At 38.5% G+C, this 19,285-nt stretch overlaps 1 protein-coding gene across 1 annotated transcript in view; it reads left to right on the top strand.

Moving 5' to 3' along the window:
- Nucleotides 1–19,285, top strand: part of cubn (cubilin (intrinsic factor-cobalamin receptor)) — an 85,137-nt gene that overhangs the window by 23,376 nt on the left and 42,476 nt on the right. The window contains exons 16-25 of the mRNA XM_040047097.1: nt 4,211–4,401; nt 5,753–5,909; nt 6,231–6,406; nt 7,627–7,792; nt 8,446–8,671; nt 10,310–10,440; nt 11,967–12,156; nt 12,265–12,425; nt 17,648–17,829; nt 18,909–19,065. Coding sequence (XP_039903031.1) covers nt 4,211–4,401; nt 5,753–5,909; nt 6,231–6,406; nt 7,627–7,792; nt 8,446–8,671; nt 10,310–10,440; nt 11,967–12,156; nt 12,265–12,425; nt 17,648–17,829; nt 18,909–19,065 — 1,737 coding nt within the window. The remainder of the gene's footprint in view (nt 1–4,210; nt 4,402–5,752; nt 5,910–6,230; nt 6,407–7,626; nt 7,793–8,445; nt 8,672–10,309; nt 10,441–11,966; nt 12,157–12,264; nt 12,426–17,647; nt 17,830–18,908; nt 19,066–19,285) is intronic.

Here is a 19,285-nt window from a genome sequence, read left to right as displayed (position 1 = left end):
AATCACGTGTATACCAAAGCATTTGTAATTTTAACAATTCTCTGGGAGAAATGGTGCATTTTCTGGAAAAATTCCAGGGGTGCCGGTAATTTTGACCGTGACTGTAAGACAGATATATAGTTGTTTGTATTAAACGCTTTTCATTTAGCTTATGTAAACAGAGAAACAGTAAATTGTAGTCTAGGGCTGGGTATCGTCACTGATTTCTAGAATCGATTCAATTCCGATTCACAAGGTCCCGAATCGATTCGATCCACGATTCGATTTAATTCGATTCGATTCGATTTGAATCTGGGAAATTTTGACAGTCAGAAATATTATAATTCAGATCAGCACATTTACATATTTTTGTATCTATTAAAAGGAAGCTGACACACGCAAGACTTTATCAAAGGTGTGAGCATCACAGCAGAGGCCTTTGTGTCAAAGTAGCTGAAGATAAAACACAGAAAAACATGAAGGTGATTTTCCTGGCCTGGGATTTTATAAAAATAATCTGCAGTACATCAAAAACGAAAGAAAACCATTAATCAACACATGAACATTACCTCTGAAGTTACAGCAGTTTTATTAGAGACACGGCTAAGCGTTTTGCATTTTGCTTAATTTTAAAAAGTTTAAATTTGTTCAATATTGAACGGCAGAAATTAGGTTTACTTTTCGGAAGTAAGTAAAAGGAAAAAAAACAGCGGCCGACAGCGCTGTAAACAACGGTAGACTTGTGCGTAACAAGCAAGCGAATAATGCAGAAAAGAGAGAGAGAGAGAGAGAGAGCTGTGCATGAAGTGTGATTTTTATCCTGAAAAGTCAGCAAAAGTCAGAGGGAATTCATGACGATGTTTATGTGAAGCGTAGTTTGGATCTTCTTTTGCTGCTGGTTCGGTCAATATTGTTTGGAGAGAGATAAAACTAACAGCCATATGATCAGCGCAAAAAGGGCGTAAACACACAGCACGGACCCGCGGATCAGAATCAGCGAGCTGTCGGCTTTCAGCCCCGACCGTCAGCTGAGAAAGGCGACATCCCACTGATTCTGATCCGCGGGTCCGCGCTGTGTGTTTACGTCTTTGTGCAGAAGCCGTGTACCTGCTCTCATTTACTGTCTTAGCTATTTGGTGGTTGTTGAAATTTTGTGATCTTTCACCTGAGATTCTGGCATTTCGGGCAAAATAAATTAATATTAAAAAATCGATTCAGGATTTTAATGAATCGATTTTATGTTATCCAAGCCAGAATCGATTTTAATCGATAAATCGATTATAAAAACCCACCCCTATTGTAGTCTGATGTTTGTCCCTAAGATCTTGAAGAAACTGTAAATATGTACCTTTTACGTATTGCTTGCGACCATTTTTAGCACTTACGGTAAGGCCAGATTTGTTGACAAATTGTTGTGCAGAAAGACAGCATGTTTTATGTTTTGGGCTTCAGTTACTGCTGCATCACAGAGATTTAAGAGTGCATTCTTGAAGAGTGAGATTTCTTTGCAAGGCCAGATGAAGATGTGATAAAAATGTAACCTAATTCTAGATTTGCTCTGTAATACCAGCTGCAAAATAATTTGGTGTCTGTTTCTTTGCTATATAATGTGACAGTAGTTTCACATGCTGTGCAATGCGCTTCAAAGCGAAATGGCTGAACAAGGTGAGAACAGAGGAATAGAGGAAAGACAACATTGAACTCTGGACCCTATCCGTGCATGATCAGTGCAATTATTTAGCAGTCCATGTCCGTGAAATTAGCAAATCCCGTGTTTCTTTTTTTCCCCAAAAATTAACCAACTGCAACTGTCCTGTTAGTAATTGTATTACTTCTCATACAGTAGTATAGCATAATTGACTGTCATGTGCTCTCCTGCTGTGCAGGAACTCCAGCAACACTTAAGGGAGGATGAACAACTTTAATAATTGATCAACGCGTTTCGGCTTGTGGCCTTCATCAGGGTCATGAAGGCCACAAGCCGAAACGCGTTGGTCAATTATTAAAGTTGTTCATCCTCCCTTAAGTGTTGCTGGAGTTCCTGCATTGTGAATTCTTTCATCCTCTCCATGCACCTTGGAAGTTGGTGAAGTTGTGATGTATGCTCTCCTGCTGCCATCTCGTGTCCTTCATGCTGTAGTTCTGATCCATTTTTTTTATTATATTTGGTTAAAATTATTTGTTTCATGTTAAGCTAAGTTGTAGCTAAAAGTGGAAAAATAATGGAACTTAAAATGAAATGAAATATTTTAGTGTAGAGGGAACAGTTCTGGACTGAGAAACATCCTTACACAGCAAATCCAGCATGTCCAAATTAACACTGTCGGATTTGATTTCAACACTATTAAAGTGTCTATATGGGTCCACACCAGAGAGTGTTAATTTAACTCTTTTTGGAGAGTTGGTACGTTAACTCTGATTAAGTGTTAAACACCAAATCTGTCTGGAGTTGCTAATTTAACACTTGGTGTTAAGAGTTTATATATTAACTCTCAAAGAGTATTTTAGTTTAACTACGTAAGAGTTATCTTCTAATTAATTCTAAAAAGCAGGAATTTTCCTGTTCTGAACTTCTAGAAATTTCTTTTGGAAATAAACATTTACTAAAAAGACGCAATGGTTTTTGAAAAACATTTATTCTGAACTGTGCACCACAATTTCAAAACAATTTCTGAAAGATATAAATGTATACATGTTCTCACTTTCATTAGAATTTTGTTTATCAAAAGGTCTGACATAGGTGAGCTGGTAAATGCAAATAACAGCATTCTCATCACTTATTTCTTCAATACAATATGCATGTCCTTCATTCATCCCTTTGTGGAACTTCAATGCACTTCTGCTCTCCCCCATATTCCATCTTCACAAGCATATCCTGTGCGGAGATTGAATAAAAATTAGCTGACACTAATTAATGGCACAAATAATCCAGTAAACAATTGCAGCACAGTTAAAAAAAAAAAAAAAAAAAAAAGGAATCCTCTTTGAGCCATTACTTGTGTAAAGTATTTTCCCAAAAGACAAAGACACAGGCAACAGGTAATGCTGAACTAAATGTAAAACCTCAACCTTTTTCATTTTTACCTAAACCGTGTGCACAAAACTCTGGAGGGATCTAAATGCTAACGTAGAACCCAGTCAGGACATCTGCTACTGCTGTCTGCTCGTTTTTTTTTTTTAGTTATTTTTTTATGGGAGATCATTTTCAGGCTTCAAGTAGCACCATTATACCAACATTTCACATTCTAGACATTGTTTTAGGTGTATTTGACCAAAAGTTTGACTGAAAATTCACATGCAAGCTTTTTTTCAAGGCTGTGGTATTTGCCCGCAAACAATACCTTTCAGCTAGCTAAAACAGAATGTTATGCTATCACCGAGCAACATGGCTAATGCCTTTCACACAGCTTTGTCTAAAACTCCAAAGAGCCACAGAAGTAAAAGCTCATAATAATAATTGAAACAATCTTTGAAAAAATGACTTACCAAGCATGGCAAACAACTCAACTATGTAGAGCAAAATGTTCTGAAACGGCTTCACTTCAGCTTTGATTGGAGCCGTGCTGGGGGCGGAGTCTGTGAATTTACTCTGTTGGTGTCATAGCCCCTGTAGGAGTTCAGAGTTAAGAGGTCAAGAGTTAATGTTTCCATTGTAACACCTCCAGATTTGACAGAGAAACACTCATTTTTAACACTTGATTTTAACTACTATCATTTTACACCTCAGAGTTACATTAAAAGAATGTGACTCTACTTAGAGTAAAATTAACTCTACTTTTGCAAGAAGACTATTAACACCAAAACATTTAACACTTTTGAATTTGCTGTGTACAGTTGTACTTTTTAGGGGATTTGAGACGCATTATTCCCATGGGTTTTTTGGCCCCCTTAGTTTCATATTGCACTTGGTTATAGTTAAGGATGCCATCTTTTATGTGATCTGGACCTGTTTGAGAAAAAAACAATAAGGGTGATTTTCCTAACACTTTGTTTTGTATATCCTAAAAAAATATATTCAATGTTTTTGCATTTTTGTGTGCCTACAATTTGTACAGAGTTTGGATAAATGCTGTAATTGTCAGTTGTCATTGTTATCATTATCATATTTATTAACAGTATTATCTGTGCAATGCAATCCTTGGATGCTTGATTTGATTATTCCTAGCAGTGTCAATATCCTGCTTTGTGAATTGTGTTGTGCTTCTAACTCTTTGTGCGTGTTTTTTCTTAGGCGACCCTGGTTGCGGTGGAACATTCACTGACAGTGAGGGCGTCATTATTTCCCCCAACTGGCCCAACAACTATAACCACAACCGCCAGTGTATCTATTTGATCAGGTTGCCAGAAGGTGGGCAGGTGGCCCTCAACTTCACTGACATGGATCTTGAGAGTCACAGTGGCTGTGCTTTTGACTACGTGGAGGTAAGACCTATTTATGTCTCCCAGACAAATATTTTGTCCCTCCTTTTTTCAGAATTTTATATGTGGAAAGAAATCTCACCATACTTAACAAATGCAGTGATTTTTTTAGACACCATTTTGAGAAAATGATTGATAGCCACAATCAGCCTGGGAGCTTACTAATAATCCGACTTTTATTTACAAGTAAATCTGCACATATATGGTCTCTGTACTGGTCCATATGAACTTCAAATTATTTATTTAAATTCAGTTCAATTCAGTTTTATTTATATAGCGCCAAATCACAACAACAGTCGCCTCAAGGCGCTTTATATTGTAAGGTACACCCTTCAATAATACATACAGAGAAAAACCCAACAATCAGAGGACCCCCTATGAGAAAGCACTTTGGCGACAGTGGGAAGGAAAAACTCCCCTTTTTTGTGTTGCCTGTCCTGTTTGGATCTTTAACCATCAGAATTGTTGTCTGAAGGCCAAGAAAGATGCCAAGCGGATTTACTTTACCAAGTGAATCATCATGGCCTTGCCATATTGGTCCATTTGATTGACCTTAATTATAATTATATTGTATTTATTTGATTTGATTTTCGGTTGTTACAGACGGGACAGACATTATTGGGGGATAGGACAGGTAGAAAGAATGAAAGAAAGAGAGGGAGAGAAAGAAAAATAGAGGGGAGAAGAGATGGTGAGAAAAGGGGGAGGAAAAAAAAGAAAAACAAACAAAACACCTTGATCACCTGTATGAAGATAAAAATTTTTTTTAAAAAACCCCCAGAAAAACTCCCTTTTAACAGGAAGAAACCTCTGGCAGAACCAGGCTCAGGGAGGGGCGGGGCCATCTGCCGCTACCGGTTGGGGTGAAAGAAAGAAGACAGGATAAAAGACATGCTGTGCAAGAGAGACAGAGATTAATAACAACTATGATTCACTGCAGAGAGGTCTATTAACACATAGTGAGTGATGTGTGTCATGGGAAGCCCCCGGCAGTCTACACCTATTGCATCATAACCAAGGGAGGAGTCAGGGTCACCTGGTCCAGCCCTAACTATATGCTTTAGCAAAAAGGAAAGTTTTAAGCCTAATCTTAAAAGTAGAGATAGTGTCTGTCTCCTGAATCCAAAGTGGAAGCTGGATTCAGCAGTTTGCACTGTGCAATTGCCAGTTACTGCAAAAGCTTGACTGCACTTCTTGCTGAAACATGTAAATGTGAAAAATACACAACAGATAAGAAATCAGGGTGGGGTAAATACTCTCTCACAACACTTTAGACACCATTGCTCGACAGAGAGTTTTTATCAGATTAACATTCCAGCTTCTGTCCTCTTGTTCCACCTCCTTTTTTTTTCAGGTCCGTGATGGGAGAACAGAGACTGATCCTCTAATAGGGAAGTACTGTGGAAACACCCCGCCAGCTCCTGTTCTCTCATCCTCAAACGTCCTGTGGATTCGCTTCAAGTCTGACAGCTCAGTCAGTCGAGCTGGATTTAGGGCTGTCTATACTGTTGGTGAGATTTGTAGTGTGATATGTTTTATATTTGATGACATTTTATGCTATTTTTGTTTAAGAATATTCACTTACATTTCTCTTAGTTGGCAGTTAGAATTAAAGCTGCAGGGATAATACTAATTTGCTTTCCTTGTTGTTCCATTAGTTAACAGAAAATATTTTACAGTGACATGAAAATCATTTTTTTGAAGTTTTTTTTAAAGCATAACTTTTATGCAGACTTGCTCAATCAAATATTTGTGTGTGTAATTATGTATATTTACGTTCCAACGTTAACTCCACTTGCCACTGACTAAACATTACCTCTCCCTCTCTCCAGCTTGTGGAGGTACTTTATCTGGGAGTGGGCAGTTTCACTCTCCCTACCACCCCAATGCATATCCCCATAGTAAGGTCTGTGAATGGATGATTAACCAGCCAGAGGGTTATGTGGTCACCCTTGACTTCCTGTCATTTGACGTTGAGGGAGGCTCCTGTCGATATGATTATGTTGAGGTAAATTAATTTTATATTAGTTCTTACAGTTAGATATTTTAACAGTACTCTGAGTACGACACACAACAATCTCAAATAAAATAGAATAATAGCCTCATTATTTGTCCTCTTCTTCTTTATCTTCCTATTGTTCTTCTTCTTTTTTATTATTATGGTTATTTATATTATTTCACTGTGATAAAAACATTAAGGAAATGAAAATGTTGCGGACAATAAAAAGTGATAGATGAGTAACATTGCTGATATTATTTTACATCAAATAAAACATATCCAGAGGAAACCACAAGAAACATTTTCATTCATTCACAAAACAAAAATATGAACAGATGAACATTTCAATAATTGCAATAATTATGAGGAAATCCTGCTTCAAATTCTGATTTATGGATTTGAAGGTGTGATTAATGTGATTAATGATTAACTGTTAAATACCTGGAATGGAATATAATCTAGGCTTAATAGGGATGACCTCTTAGGCTGTTTCTATGCTCACCGCGTCACTTTTGTTGTGGGTGTTGCATGACGATTTTCACATCAGTTCTTGTGTCATGGTGAGATGACGGTCCACCTGTGTACTGGAGCTTGTCCCTCAGGTTCTTACAATACATCAGGACCTGTTGCCTCCTGAATTCACACCTCACTTGGTTTAGTGTGAGGGACATGTTTAAGCGGGTGGAGGGGCAGCACATTGGGGAAGTTAGTGGAAGGGTGAAGACCTAAGCTGGGAGTGGGCCATTCCTCTGGGGGCCCATGTGGGGTGTCGTTCTCCATTCTCCAGGTGTAGGTGGGGTTTTTTTTGTTTAAATGATTTCAGATATGGGTTAAGGATTAGTGAGTGACCACATCTAAATCCATACAATACTTTGTGGTCTGCTGAGACTGCCTACTCCATTACACCATCTTACCTTAATTTCCTTTCTCAAGTTTTAAGTTCCAAAACAGCTGTATTTAACTTAAATGTTAAAAATTCACATCTGGTTACAGCTATCACATGTGTAAAGCTCAGTACCATAAATTGCTTTAAATAATTTTATGTTTTGTGGGTGGGTTTTTGTTTTGTTTTGTTTTTTTGGATATATGTGAGTAGTTCTCTCTGGTGGCACTGATGCAGTAATGCTTTTATATTTCACCTATAAATATAACAGTGCTTGTGCGTTATTCATACTTGAACTCGTGGCAGTGGATCAGTTATATGAGCACATGCTTTGTCCTGTTTCTAGGTCAGGGATGGAGCCACGTCAAGCTCTCCTCTGCTGGGGACATTTTGTGGTGCTGAGATTCCCCCCAGGCTTCAGTCTACTCAGCGATCTATGTACATCAAATTCACCACTGACTCTTCTGTCAGCAACCACGGCTTTGAAGCAGCCTATGACTCTGCCATAGAGGGTGAGAGAAGTATCAATGTTTCTCATTGAGTACTCTTATAAGTGACAAATATTTTGCAGATCACCAGATATGATGGCAATTTGCTAAGCACTACTGGTTTTCATCTCTTGGCTTTTATAGGATTAGTTTTTTCTCAGTTTTTAAATTGATCTTTCTTAAAATGTATTGTTTGTTTTTTTGCTTAAAAAATGTATATTGTTTGTTTGGAAACAATAAACTTTTTGAAAAAAACCCACTCAAAAACCCCACAAGAATTGACTGTGAGTAAACACAGATACTGACAGAAATGTGGAAATTTTGTAATCAAGTTCATTCACTGTAAATAAGATAAGATTTTATTAATTGTAATGTAAGCTCATGAATTTATTATAACCGAGTGTGTATTTGAAACTGCTGTTAACCAATTTAAGATAACTGATAAACTGACTTGTGCAGCATATGTGTGTAAATACAGTCTGATATTTAGTAACAGCTAGCAGAAACCTTTAAAACTTTAAAGAAGGCACAGCAGCACACCTGCTCTTTTAAACCTGCTTTTATTTTTTATTTTTACATGACATTAAGTTCCAATTGTTTCAGACCTGTCTTTAAGCTTTGAAAGCTCAAGCTCAAAAGTCTGTTGATCTCTAATTTGTTTTTTTTCCATATTCCAGGCTGTGGTGACACCTTGACCGGTCCTTCTGGCACCATTACAAGCCCTGGTCATCCCAGCAGCTACCCCCATGGTGCCAATTGTACCTGGTACATCAATGTTAGCCCAGGCAACCTGATTCGGCTGACATTTGAGTCATTCAACTTAGAGTACCATGCTAATTGTAACTTTGATTATCTGGAGGTCTACGACAACGGCACAGTGCAAACCGGAAACAAGATTGGAAGGTACACATGGACACCATGCACACACAACTGCACATATATGCACTCAACAACCACTTTGCATCAACATTTGTACACAAGTGTGCATGTTGATTTTATAATGATAATTATGATGATTGTATGATTCACACAGTTGCATATTTATACAGAAGAGGAATAAAATTATTAAAAATGTTAAAAGGTCATCTTGTCAAGAATATTCAGCAATAACTAACTTGAGAACTCGCAAAAGTTGGTATTGGTCTTGGAAGTCATCCCAACTAAGCTAAACTGTTAGCTTCACAGTTAATTTAAAGAAGTAAGCCTGATTCATTCTTTGTTTTACATAGAGACAAATAAAAAGTCACAAAAAGGGGTACCATAAGTTGGGATGCTATGTAAAATGTGAATAAAAAGTTTATTTGGGGTAAAAATCATTTTAGCAACAAAGGTCTGGGAAAGTTGCATGGTGGGACAGTCTCACCAGTATGGGTTGACTGAGTATAATGAAAAAAAAATGTATATAAAATACTGAGGGGCTTGTGTCAGTGGGAAAATTACTTCCCAAAACAATCTCAACCTTTTGTGCTTTAGTGTTATTCTAAATGCATGTCAGGCAGGAAAGGACCCAATCGCAGACTCAAACTCAAAGGAACAGCTTTATTGCTGAATGGCAAAACAATACAAAACTATACTGTTAAATGATAAACTGAACACACAGGACAGACACACAGGACAGACACACAGGGAAACATAGCTGACACAAATTTACTAGACACACCGAACACTGGCACATGACTTTCACATTAAAACAGGAAGTGGGAGTGGAGGAGTGGCAGACTAGAGGGAGCGAGGGAACATGAGGGAGAGAGAGAAAGAGGGCAGACGTGATGGGCTGGGGAAACAGATAAACATGACGGAGTGAAACGAGGCACACGTACACGCATAAACACAAACACAGACACAGAGAGGGAGACACAGAGGGCAAAGACATGGGGGAAATCCAATAAACAAATCTAAATCGAACCACCAGTAGAATAACTCTAGACTAACACGGAGGACCAAAACACAAATAATAATACAAAATGACAAAAACACAGAAAAAGGTAAACCGCTGGGTCACCAACCCAGGACTGTGACAATTCAACCCTTAAATCATTTTGTTCTCAACAAATTACCCTTTGTAGAAGAGAAGGAGGAGAATTCAAGGAAATCTTTGTATAAAAGGAAAGTAAAACAAGATTTTTGATGAATATATATTTCTTTCTTTTTCAGTAAAGGCCTCATGTTTTCAGTAACACAATGCCACAAAAATCAAAATGAGGATGTCTTCTTCCAGAAGAAGAAGAAGAATTTGTTATGAACTTTAATTTCAAAGGATGCTTTGTATGATTTGTCACTCCATGCATTGTTATGGATGTGTTGATTATCCAGCTACTATAACAATGCTGTTTTGTTTTGGTATTTTTACTTTACAGCTTTAAAAGAGGCTTGTTACTTTAAAATACTTTTTTTTAATCCTGCTCATTCTGATTTGTAGAATGATGCAAACTACATTTAAGTTACAAAGCAATTAGGTTTTTAAAGGTTTGGATTGTTTTGTACATGCTGGTACAAGGTACATGTATAAATTTGTCTACATGTTGCATTTTGTATGTGCAGGTACTGTGGTCGCTCAGTGCCTCCATCCATCACGAGTACTGACAACCAGCTGACCCTGCTATTTGTGTCTGACTCAAGTTTAAACACAGAAGGATTCTCTGCTAGCTATATCTCCATCAATGCCACCACAGGTACATGGTTATCTTTCCCAAAACAGAGCATAGAATTTTTAACACAGCTTTTCCAGACATCCTAGTTTTTATTGACATATTAAAAGTTTTGCAAACAAATGAAAAAAAAATATTTCCCCACAATCAAAAACTACCAGGTTCAAACTTATTAGCTTCCTAATGCAAATAGTACCCTTTTTTGTTGGATAAGTGCCTAAAGTCTTTTGACACACATCTCTTGAGCAATCCCAGTCCATTTTTCTTTTTTCACAAGGCCTCCAGTTTTATAGGCTTCTGCCATTGACCTGGGTCTTCAGTTCATCCCACAGATGTTTTTTTTTTATTCACTTTGGTCTTCTGGAGGTGGTACGTTATGAATACCAATGTATGTTCTGGACCATTGTCATGTATCAAGATAAAGTGATGATGCAGGCTCAGTTTGGACATATCCTTGTTTCTTCTCGATTCCCTCTACCTTGAAGAGATTCCTTGATACACTGATAATACTCCTATCATTGTGTTTTACTGTGGGACGGGGGGTCTTTGGGAAGCACGCCTTTCCCTTCTTCCTTCAAAGAGCTAGTTGTTTGTCATCTAATCTAAGAACACACTTCTAGCATCTTTCTCCAGGTTTCCTGAGCATACTTCAGTCTGGCTTCAAGGTGTCTCTAAAACTGGACTTTTTCTTCATCTGCAACCCTGCAGTCCATTCCTGTGAAGAGTTCTAGTCATTTCTTTATTTGAGACTACAATTCCTGACTTGGCCAAACCATTCATTGGTGTTCTGGAGTCTTTGAAATTGATTGCTGTCTATCTCTGCCAAGCTTGTTCTTTAATTTACAGATGATACTTCCCCCTCCAGTTCTTGACACTTGAAATGCTGTGATAACTTTGTACATCTACTTCCTGCTTTGTGAGGGTTTGTGAAATAACTTCTGTAAGTGTAAAGTCTAAACTAATTTCTTGTGTTTTTTGGTTGAATATGTTTTGAAGTGACAGTTCAGCCCCTCCTCGTGATTTTACAAGCTTTAAGCATTAAAGAGTTGTACCACATCATTGCCCAGAAGTGCTTTATGCTATGGCTCAATAAAAGTCAGTTTTTCAGTGGACTTTGAATCTGGACCCTGGTAATTTATTTTCTAAAATAATTCTGTTATTGTGTGCAGACAGAAAGAATTTATGAAAATGATGTGCTGCATTAAAGAAGAACAGGGAAAAATTTGACAAGAACTTCAAAAACTTGACATAAATTTCATCGGGGGACTAATAACTTTTTTCTCATCTGTATATGGACATGGTGTTTTCAGTCACAGTGTATAAAATCAGACACCCAGTCATGCAGTCTGCCTGCACAAACATCGTTATAGAGAAAACATGTAATTAACTATATCAGTTTTAGAATTTAATCAAGAAAACGACATTTTAGGTTGCAGAAAAGTGAGCAGGGATTTTTCCATGCTTCGCTGCTTTTTCTCATGCAAAAAATAATATTATATTCAGATTGTAATTTTTTAAAAATATTATTCCCCCCTTTTCTGTCTCAACAGACTGTGGCCAGACTTTCACCACCCCTACTGGGTCTTTCAGTTCACCCAACTACCCACAATATTACCCCAACAGTAGAGACTGCATCTTCAAGATAATTGTGGATGTTAATATGCAGATTATGCTGAACTTCACTGATTTTGAGTTGGAGGGGCTCCATCCTTCTTGCAGCTTTGATTTTGTGGAGATCAGGTGAGGAAAAAAATTTCTGCCTACTTGGAAGAAAACTGCTGTACAGTTTTATCCGTAATACTTTTTACTCAGACCACTGACATGTTGAACTTCCACTGTCTCAACTAGGGACGGGGGCTTTGAGACATCTCCCTTGATTGGTAAGTTCTGTGCCAATCAGCGGCCTCCAGTTCTGATGTCACACAGCAACCGTTTGTGGGTTCGATTCAAATCTGACACCTCAGTCACTCGTCCCGGATTCATGGCTCACTGGGACGGAACACAAACTGGTGAGGTTCAAATATATGTGATACCAGTTTTTACTATTTCAGCTTTTCTTTTTCAAGTTTAATTTTAAGTAAGTCTTTGACATTATGGGCTATAATTATTTTTTCATAATATACTATAATACTAATAGAATTAAAATGATAATACCACCAAATTCATGGATTTTGCCAGGACATCTGCACTTTTGCGACAAACATCTGTAAGTTACCTATTATTTCAGTGACACGTGTCAAAGGTTAGCAGCCATCTGGAAGTAGAGAAATGGCCAAGGCCAAGTTTCTAAGTGAATTTAAAAATTATAATTACAACTACTGGGTGAGAGCATTTCTAGAATTGCGGGTATTGCTGGTCCTATTATTAGGGGTACAACGATACTCGTATCGATATTGAACCGTTCGATACAGTGCTTTCGGTTCGGTACGCATATGTATCGAACAATACAAAATTTGTAATTTATTTTATCAACTTTCCTTCTGACGATGCTGTCTGTGTTGAGCGCTCAGTGAATCTGCGTTCGACTACTCCGCCTAGGCTGCACTGTCGAGCGCAGATCCACTGAGCGCTCAACACAGACAGCATCGTCAGAAGGAAGAGCGCAGGGCAAGCTAGCGAGACAGAAGTTAAGCTCTCCTTGCAACATGGCAAATTGAACCTCCCCCACCCTCATTCAGGGGTCCGTTTTTTCGTACCTCGCTTACTACATCCAAGATCAAATGACACATCCAAGATCAAATCATCGCGCCAACTTTGAGCTCGCTATTCCGGTTCTCCGAACACACCTGTTGTTGACGATTAGTATAGCTGGATGAAGTAATGTGAGATCACTGGGTGGCTTAACAGGGGCTACGCATCGATAGTAGAAACATTGATCGGCAACCCTTTGATTGGTCGGCAAAAATGTCGAAGGAGCGCGCTCAGTATTTTTCGGCAGCAGAGCAAGAACTCTTGATTGAGGGATTTCAGGAGTTTCAGAGTTTAATTAAAACGCAAGGGAACACTGCAAAGGCTGCAAAAGCCAGGAGAGAGGGCTGGCAGAAAGTTGCTGACAAATTAAACTCGTAAGTAATTTAATAATAATAATAATAATGGATTGGATTTATATAGCGCTTTTCAAGGCACCCAAAGCGCTTTACAATGCCACTATTCATTCACTCTCACATTCACACACTGCTGGAAGCAGCTACGGTTGTAGCCACAGCTGCCCTGGGGCAGACTGACAGAAGCGAGGCTGCCATATCGCGCCATCGGCCCCTCTGGCCAACACCAGTAGGCAAGTAGGGTAAATTTATTATATTATATTACATTATATCCTCTTTCACATTAGAGCCACAACAGGACCCACTAGAACATGGGAACAAGTAAAAGTGAAATATAAGAATATTCTACAGAATGGTAATATTTATCACTTATATTGCTTTTAGTCTCTTGAAAAGAGACCCTGAAATAATCTGTTTGTTTGTTTATAACAGCAACCAAGAAAAGGGCAGAGCAAAAAAAGACAGGTGGTGGTCCTGCACCCCCTCGTCAACAAGTTGGTTAAGTAAATAATATCCTCACGGGAATATCGATATCTCTCAATGAGCACACTGTCGCACTGAGCTAAAGGATCCTGTCTATCCCGCAATATACGCTGAATTCTGAAAACTCTCCTTATCAATCTTGCACCTTCCGCAATGGGCTGCTCGCGTATACGGACAGGACATGGCTGCGACAGACTTCCCAAATCCACCTTCGCTTTTATAGCCGTGGTCTCGCATCTTGATTACACAAAGTAATTTACAAATACTACTCTAAAATATGAATTACATCTGAAATAATCAAATACATGAAATAGAATGATTAATAGTACATTTCCCCTTTTTTAGGAAATGACCTGTATGTATCTGTATGGAATCAATAAAAGAATCAAGTACTGCATTATCTTTAGTTACATTGATAATATTTATTTATGGAAAAACAGTGGAAAAATATCGCTGTTGCTTTCGTATAAATGAAGCGGACATACCTGAGTTCCCGCGATCTAATCCTGTTTACATAAAGTAAGCCTGCTCCCAAGCAGGTTTACGCTTACGGATCTGTTGCTATGACAGCAAGTCCCGGATGAGCTTCGGAGAACCGAATGATCCAAGATCACGCGAAATCGTCAACAATCAAATCCAGCTAACTTACTTAGCGAGGTACGAAGAACGGACCCCAGATCTGGCGTTTGGAATTATTTTGGTCTTCATGTGACATATGACCCTGAAGGTAAGCGCGTCATGGACTAAAGTAAAACAGTATGTTGGATGTGCCACGCAATGCTCAATTACATGGGTGGGAACTAGTGTGTTAGCGCAGTTAGCTCGTTAACGTGTTGGCCGTCTAGCCCCACGCACGGGGCGATCAGGGGTAGCTCGTTAACGGAGATTTGCCGTGTTGTGGCATTAACATCATTTCAACGAGATTAACGCTGACAGCACTAGTGGGAACACAACGAATATGACTGCACATTTACGCCGACATCATCCTAGTGCAAAGACAAGTGGAAGCAGACAAAAACAACAAGCAGGCATGCTACAAACTTTACCCGAGTCATTTAGACAGCCGTTAGCACATGATTCTCCTTATGGGGACCTGATATGTTTAATATTGTGGCGAGCTCAGACAAGGTGGAGACGGAGGTGTCGTTTGGTCTTGCTTCCCGTGAGCTAGCCAGGGAGCACAGCCGTTTATTGACATCTGCAGAAGAACACTGCCGCTACCTAACTGCTCAGCGCGGCAACCGCACAGCAACAACAACAGCAACACACAGGGCGCCCTCTGACCCCGGAAGGACACACCGTCGCAGCGAGAGGGCGTCACCCGTCACTATGGCAACATAAACAAAACATAACTGTACAAACAGAACCCCGAACAGCCCTGACCCGCTACAATATGCTGCTGAGAATATAGCCCAGAAGAAGCGGATAGTATAGCTTTTATTTTGGAAAGAGACATTTCTCTGTAATAAACTCTCTTTTCCAAAGATGAGTGATTCCTCAATCAGATACAGGGCTTGCAAAATCGCTAGCCCGACGTCCCAGGGCTAGCGATTTTTCCAGTCGGGCTACCAAAATCTATCTCTGCCCTGCCCGTCGGGCTATTGTAGGAAGGAAAAATATATGTCAATGCTTTTGCATTCTTTCGGAAATGTAGCTGGGTAATTATGTCATTGGCATCGGTGAGCCACTGTCAATATGTGACATATTGAAATCACGTTTGAATTTGCGCTTGTTTTTTGCTTTCACTTTGCAATCGCGCGAACTGTGTATAGAGAGCGACAGCACTGATTGGTGAGTGATGATAATTTGCGCACCAATTCCTCTGACATCATCTTATCAATCGTTAGCTTACTACGCAAACATGACAAGTGAAATCTCCCGCAGCAAGCTTAAACATGTGAGAGGTTGATCGCGCAGAGAATCGCTGACCGTTATGTGTGTGTGTGTAAAAGCAACAGGATATATATTTTAGTTCTGCTGAGCCAAATAAGACAGGTCAGGCTGAAGAAGTGACAGCCAAAGAAAAGCTTACCACAAAACGGAAAAGTTATGACAAATCAGACTATAAGGCAAAAAGAAAGTGCAGCTTTATGGTTTCATGGACAAAATAATTTCTGTGGCTGCAATATGACGAGCTAAATAACCAGGGCTGCACATAAGTGGTCCGCAGGTGCGCATTCGCTGTCAAAATAAAAAAAACGCGCACAAGATATGAAGTTGCAACGCGTTTGCATACATAAGATTTTCTGGAGGAGGACAGACATTTGTTTAGAACTCTTAAAGATGTCGGAGAAGCTCCTTTAAGCAATTACTTTGGTGTTCCAAAATCCCACTTATGTGCACCCGTGTAAATAACATAATGTTCTGCCGGGTGTGTTGTTGGTTTTCTCTCGATTTCTGAGTCGACAAGCGCCTTTATTACTGGGACCAGTCATTTTAAGAAAGGCCCCCATTAGAACCCATGAGAAATGCAAGAAATGCATTATTGCTCAGTCTGCAATATCTTTCCCAGAACAAACACCAATTGCAAATAACATACTAAAAATAAACCTGAAAAATCTGTTTAGAACAGCGTACTATGTTGCAAAGAGTGAACTACCACTGGCAAAATTTAGCAGTCTTTGCAAACTTCAAAAAGCAAATGGCCTAGATCTTGGTTCCACTTGCCTCTTACCCGTGACTTCAGTGGAAATTTCAAATTCTGATCTGACACAGACTGATTCATGTCCTACACAGTTCTTACAAGTTCATAGAAATTTATGTTCAATTAGAACCAAGTATTTGAGTTGATGATTGTAATTTTTATACAATGTTGTAATTTGTTTTTCAACAATTTTTTTGATTAATGTTTTGTTTCCTTTACAATATTATACTTTAATGTATAATATTGTAAAGGAAACAAAACATCAATCAAAAAAATTGCTCTCTTTTTTATTCGGGCTACTTACATTTATTTTGGGCTACCAAAAACTGAAGAGTCCCTGCCCGAAGGGCTACCAGGGATTTTGAAATTTTGAGAGCCCTGAGATATATTTATTTTTTTAATTACTTTTGTTTCAGCAACATTAAATTTAAAAACTGTACTTTTGAGTTAAAATATATATTTATAATTTTAATAAATGACAAATTAAAAAGGCATGAACATTTTTTTTGTATCGAAAAAATATCGAACCGTGACACCAAAGTATCGAACCGAACCGTGAATTTTGTGCATCGTTGCACCCCATATATATATAGGTCATTGTTGGAATGCTACTACACAAGTAACCCTGGCTGAAGGGGTTACATGAATAGGATGAGGGACCTATGGATTCTTCGATACCCAACATCCACAATGTCTCAAACTATATATAGGTTATATAGTTTTTTGTAAAGAGGACCTGAAACACTGAAAGGACCCTCTCCACAGTCCACCTGCTGATTGAAGCTTATGAGGGAATTGTCTAGCTATACTTCTATCTTCTTATCTAAGGCGTAAGCCAGCTGACCAGTTGGTATGTTTCACAAGACTTTATTTCATACCTTTAATAATAACAAGAAATGTTTACCCTTTACTGTACAACAATTACAGCATGTAGAAAACAGTACTTTTTCATTTCAAGTTTGATTGTAACAGTAAAATGTAAAAAAATAAATAAATAAAAATATGCTTTCTGTCTTTTTTTCCCCTCATCTACATGTTTTATTTTATCCTTTGTTCCAAGGCTGTGGAGGGACGTTGACAACTGCATCTGGAGCATTCTCCTCTCCTAACTACCCGCTACCCTACCACCCAAATGCTGAGTGCTACTGGAACATTAGGACCAACCAGGGCAACAAACTCCTGCTCTCTTTCTCTGATTTCCATCTGGAATCTAATGCTAACTGTTATTATGATTATGTGGCTGTGAGTATTCTACCTCTAAGTCATATGGTTGCATTGTTATGCAAGACTAAAGTATGAAAGTAAATGAACGTTTCATTTTGGGGCATATTCAAACATTTTCTAATGGATGTACATAACTGTAGATAAACATGGATGCGCAGCAGGCTTACTCAGCTTGGTGTTTGAAAACAACAACAAAATCATTACAAAGCTAGACTGAAGTAGGTTTTTTTCAGTTTAGGGTATAAAACAACTTGCTTGGAGGTGTCAGTGGGATCTAAAGGACTCGGAGAAAGCCAACACTCAGCCCAGAGGCTTTATCAGATTATGAAAAAAGATTGGAGAAAAAAGGAGAGAAAAAGGAGTCAAGGTTTAGTTCATTCTTGGTGTTTTTATTCTAATGAGTACTAGAAGCCAGTATAACTCTGCTAAGAGGGGACTGATGTGCTCTCTGTCATTGGTTTTCATTAATAACCTTGAAACAGAATTCAGGATAACCTGCAGCCTATTTGTAGTTTTATGGGGAAGCCCAACAAAGGGAGCACTGTAGTGACCCACTTTACCAGAGATAAATACATTAGTTTTTCAGCATAATGACAAGTCAGGAAGGGTCAAATTTTGGTGATATTCCCAAGTCTGAAGAAAGCTATCCTGGTAATGAAGTTTTAAAGCACATTTCAGAATCTAAAATAACTGCAAGAAGGAAGTCAACAGAATTTTCAAATCGATACCATAGGTGTAGCAACTTAAAATCTTGGATGAGTTTGAATCTCAATGAGATCAAGGTCAAAGGTTAGAGGTCAAGTTTTCTGGAAATTGATTTGGAAAGTGATACCATGAGTGTATCTACTAGGAGGCAGAGGGGTAGCACTGGTGGCTGCCAGTATTTTAGGTTGGTGTAATTATGACAAAGTAGTGCATATTTTGTTAGATTTTGTTTGCTTTTTTTTCATACACAAATGTAAACAAGTTGTTACTCCCTGTGTTGAAAATAACACACCATAATTACCGCTTTCAAAAATTTCAATTATTGAAATTGTTTTTCTTTAGTTCATTTTACTTCTTCATTTCATTTTGTTTCTGTTATCTGTATCTGTTAGGTACATGATGGCAACAGCAGCAGTGCTCCACAACTGGCCAAGCTGTGTGGCAGTGACCTGCCGAGTACCATCAACTCTTCCAGCAATGAGCTCTACGTCAAACTCCGCACAGACAGCAGCGTCAACGCAGGAGGCTTCCTTGCCTCCTACACTTCTCGTAAGAAAACATATTTTGTTTCTTTACAATATCTATGTTTGTGAATTTAAATAATTACGAAGATTTGGAGCAATTCTGATAATTTATGAGATATTACCAGAGATGGCCAAAATTGTATTTAAATTAGTGCTTTTAGCGTTAATCTCGTTAAAATGATGTTAACTCCATAACCGCATTAACAAGGCATCAGCTTTTTTACGCGTTAGTGCCATGTAGCCCC

This window comes from Simochromis diagramma, unplaced genomic scaffold (assembly GCF_900408965.1).
Source record: "Simochromis diagramma unplaced genomic scaffold, fSimDia1.1 OVJJ01000715.1, whole genome shotgun sequence".
In the NCBI taxonomy this organism is placed as follows: domain Eukaryota; kingdom Metazoa; phylum Chordata; class Actinopteri; order Cichliformes; family Cichlidae; genus Simochromis; species Simochromis diagramma.
The sequence above is the reverse complement of the archived record's forward strand: the minus strand, read 5'-3'. Positions and strand labels throughout refer to the sequence as shown.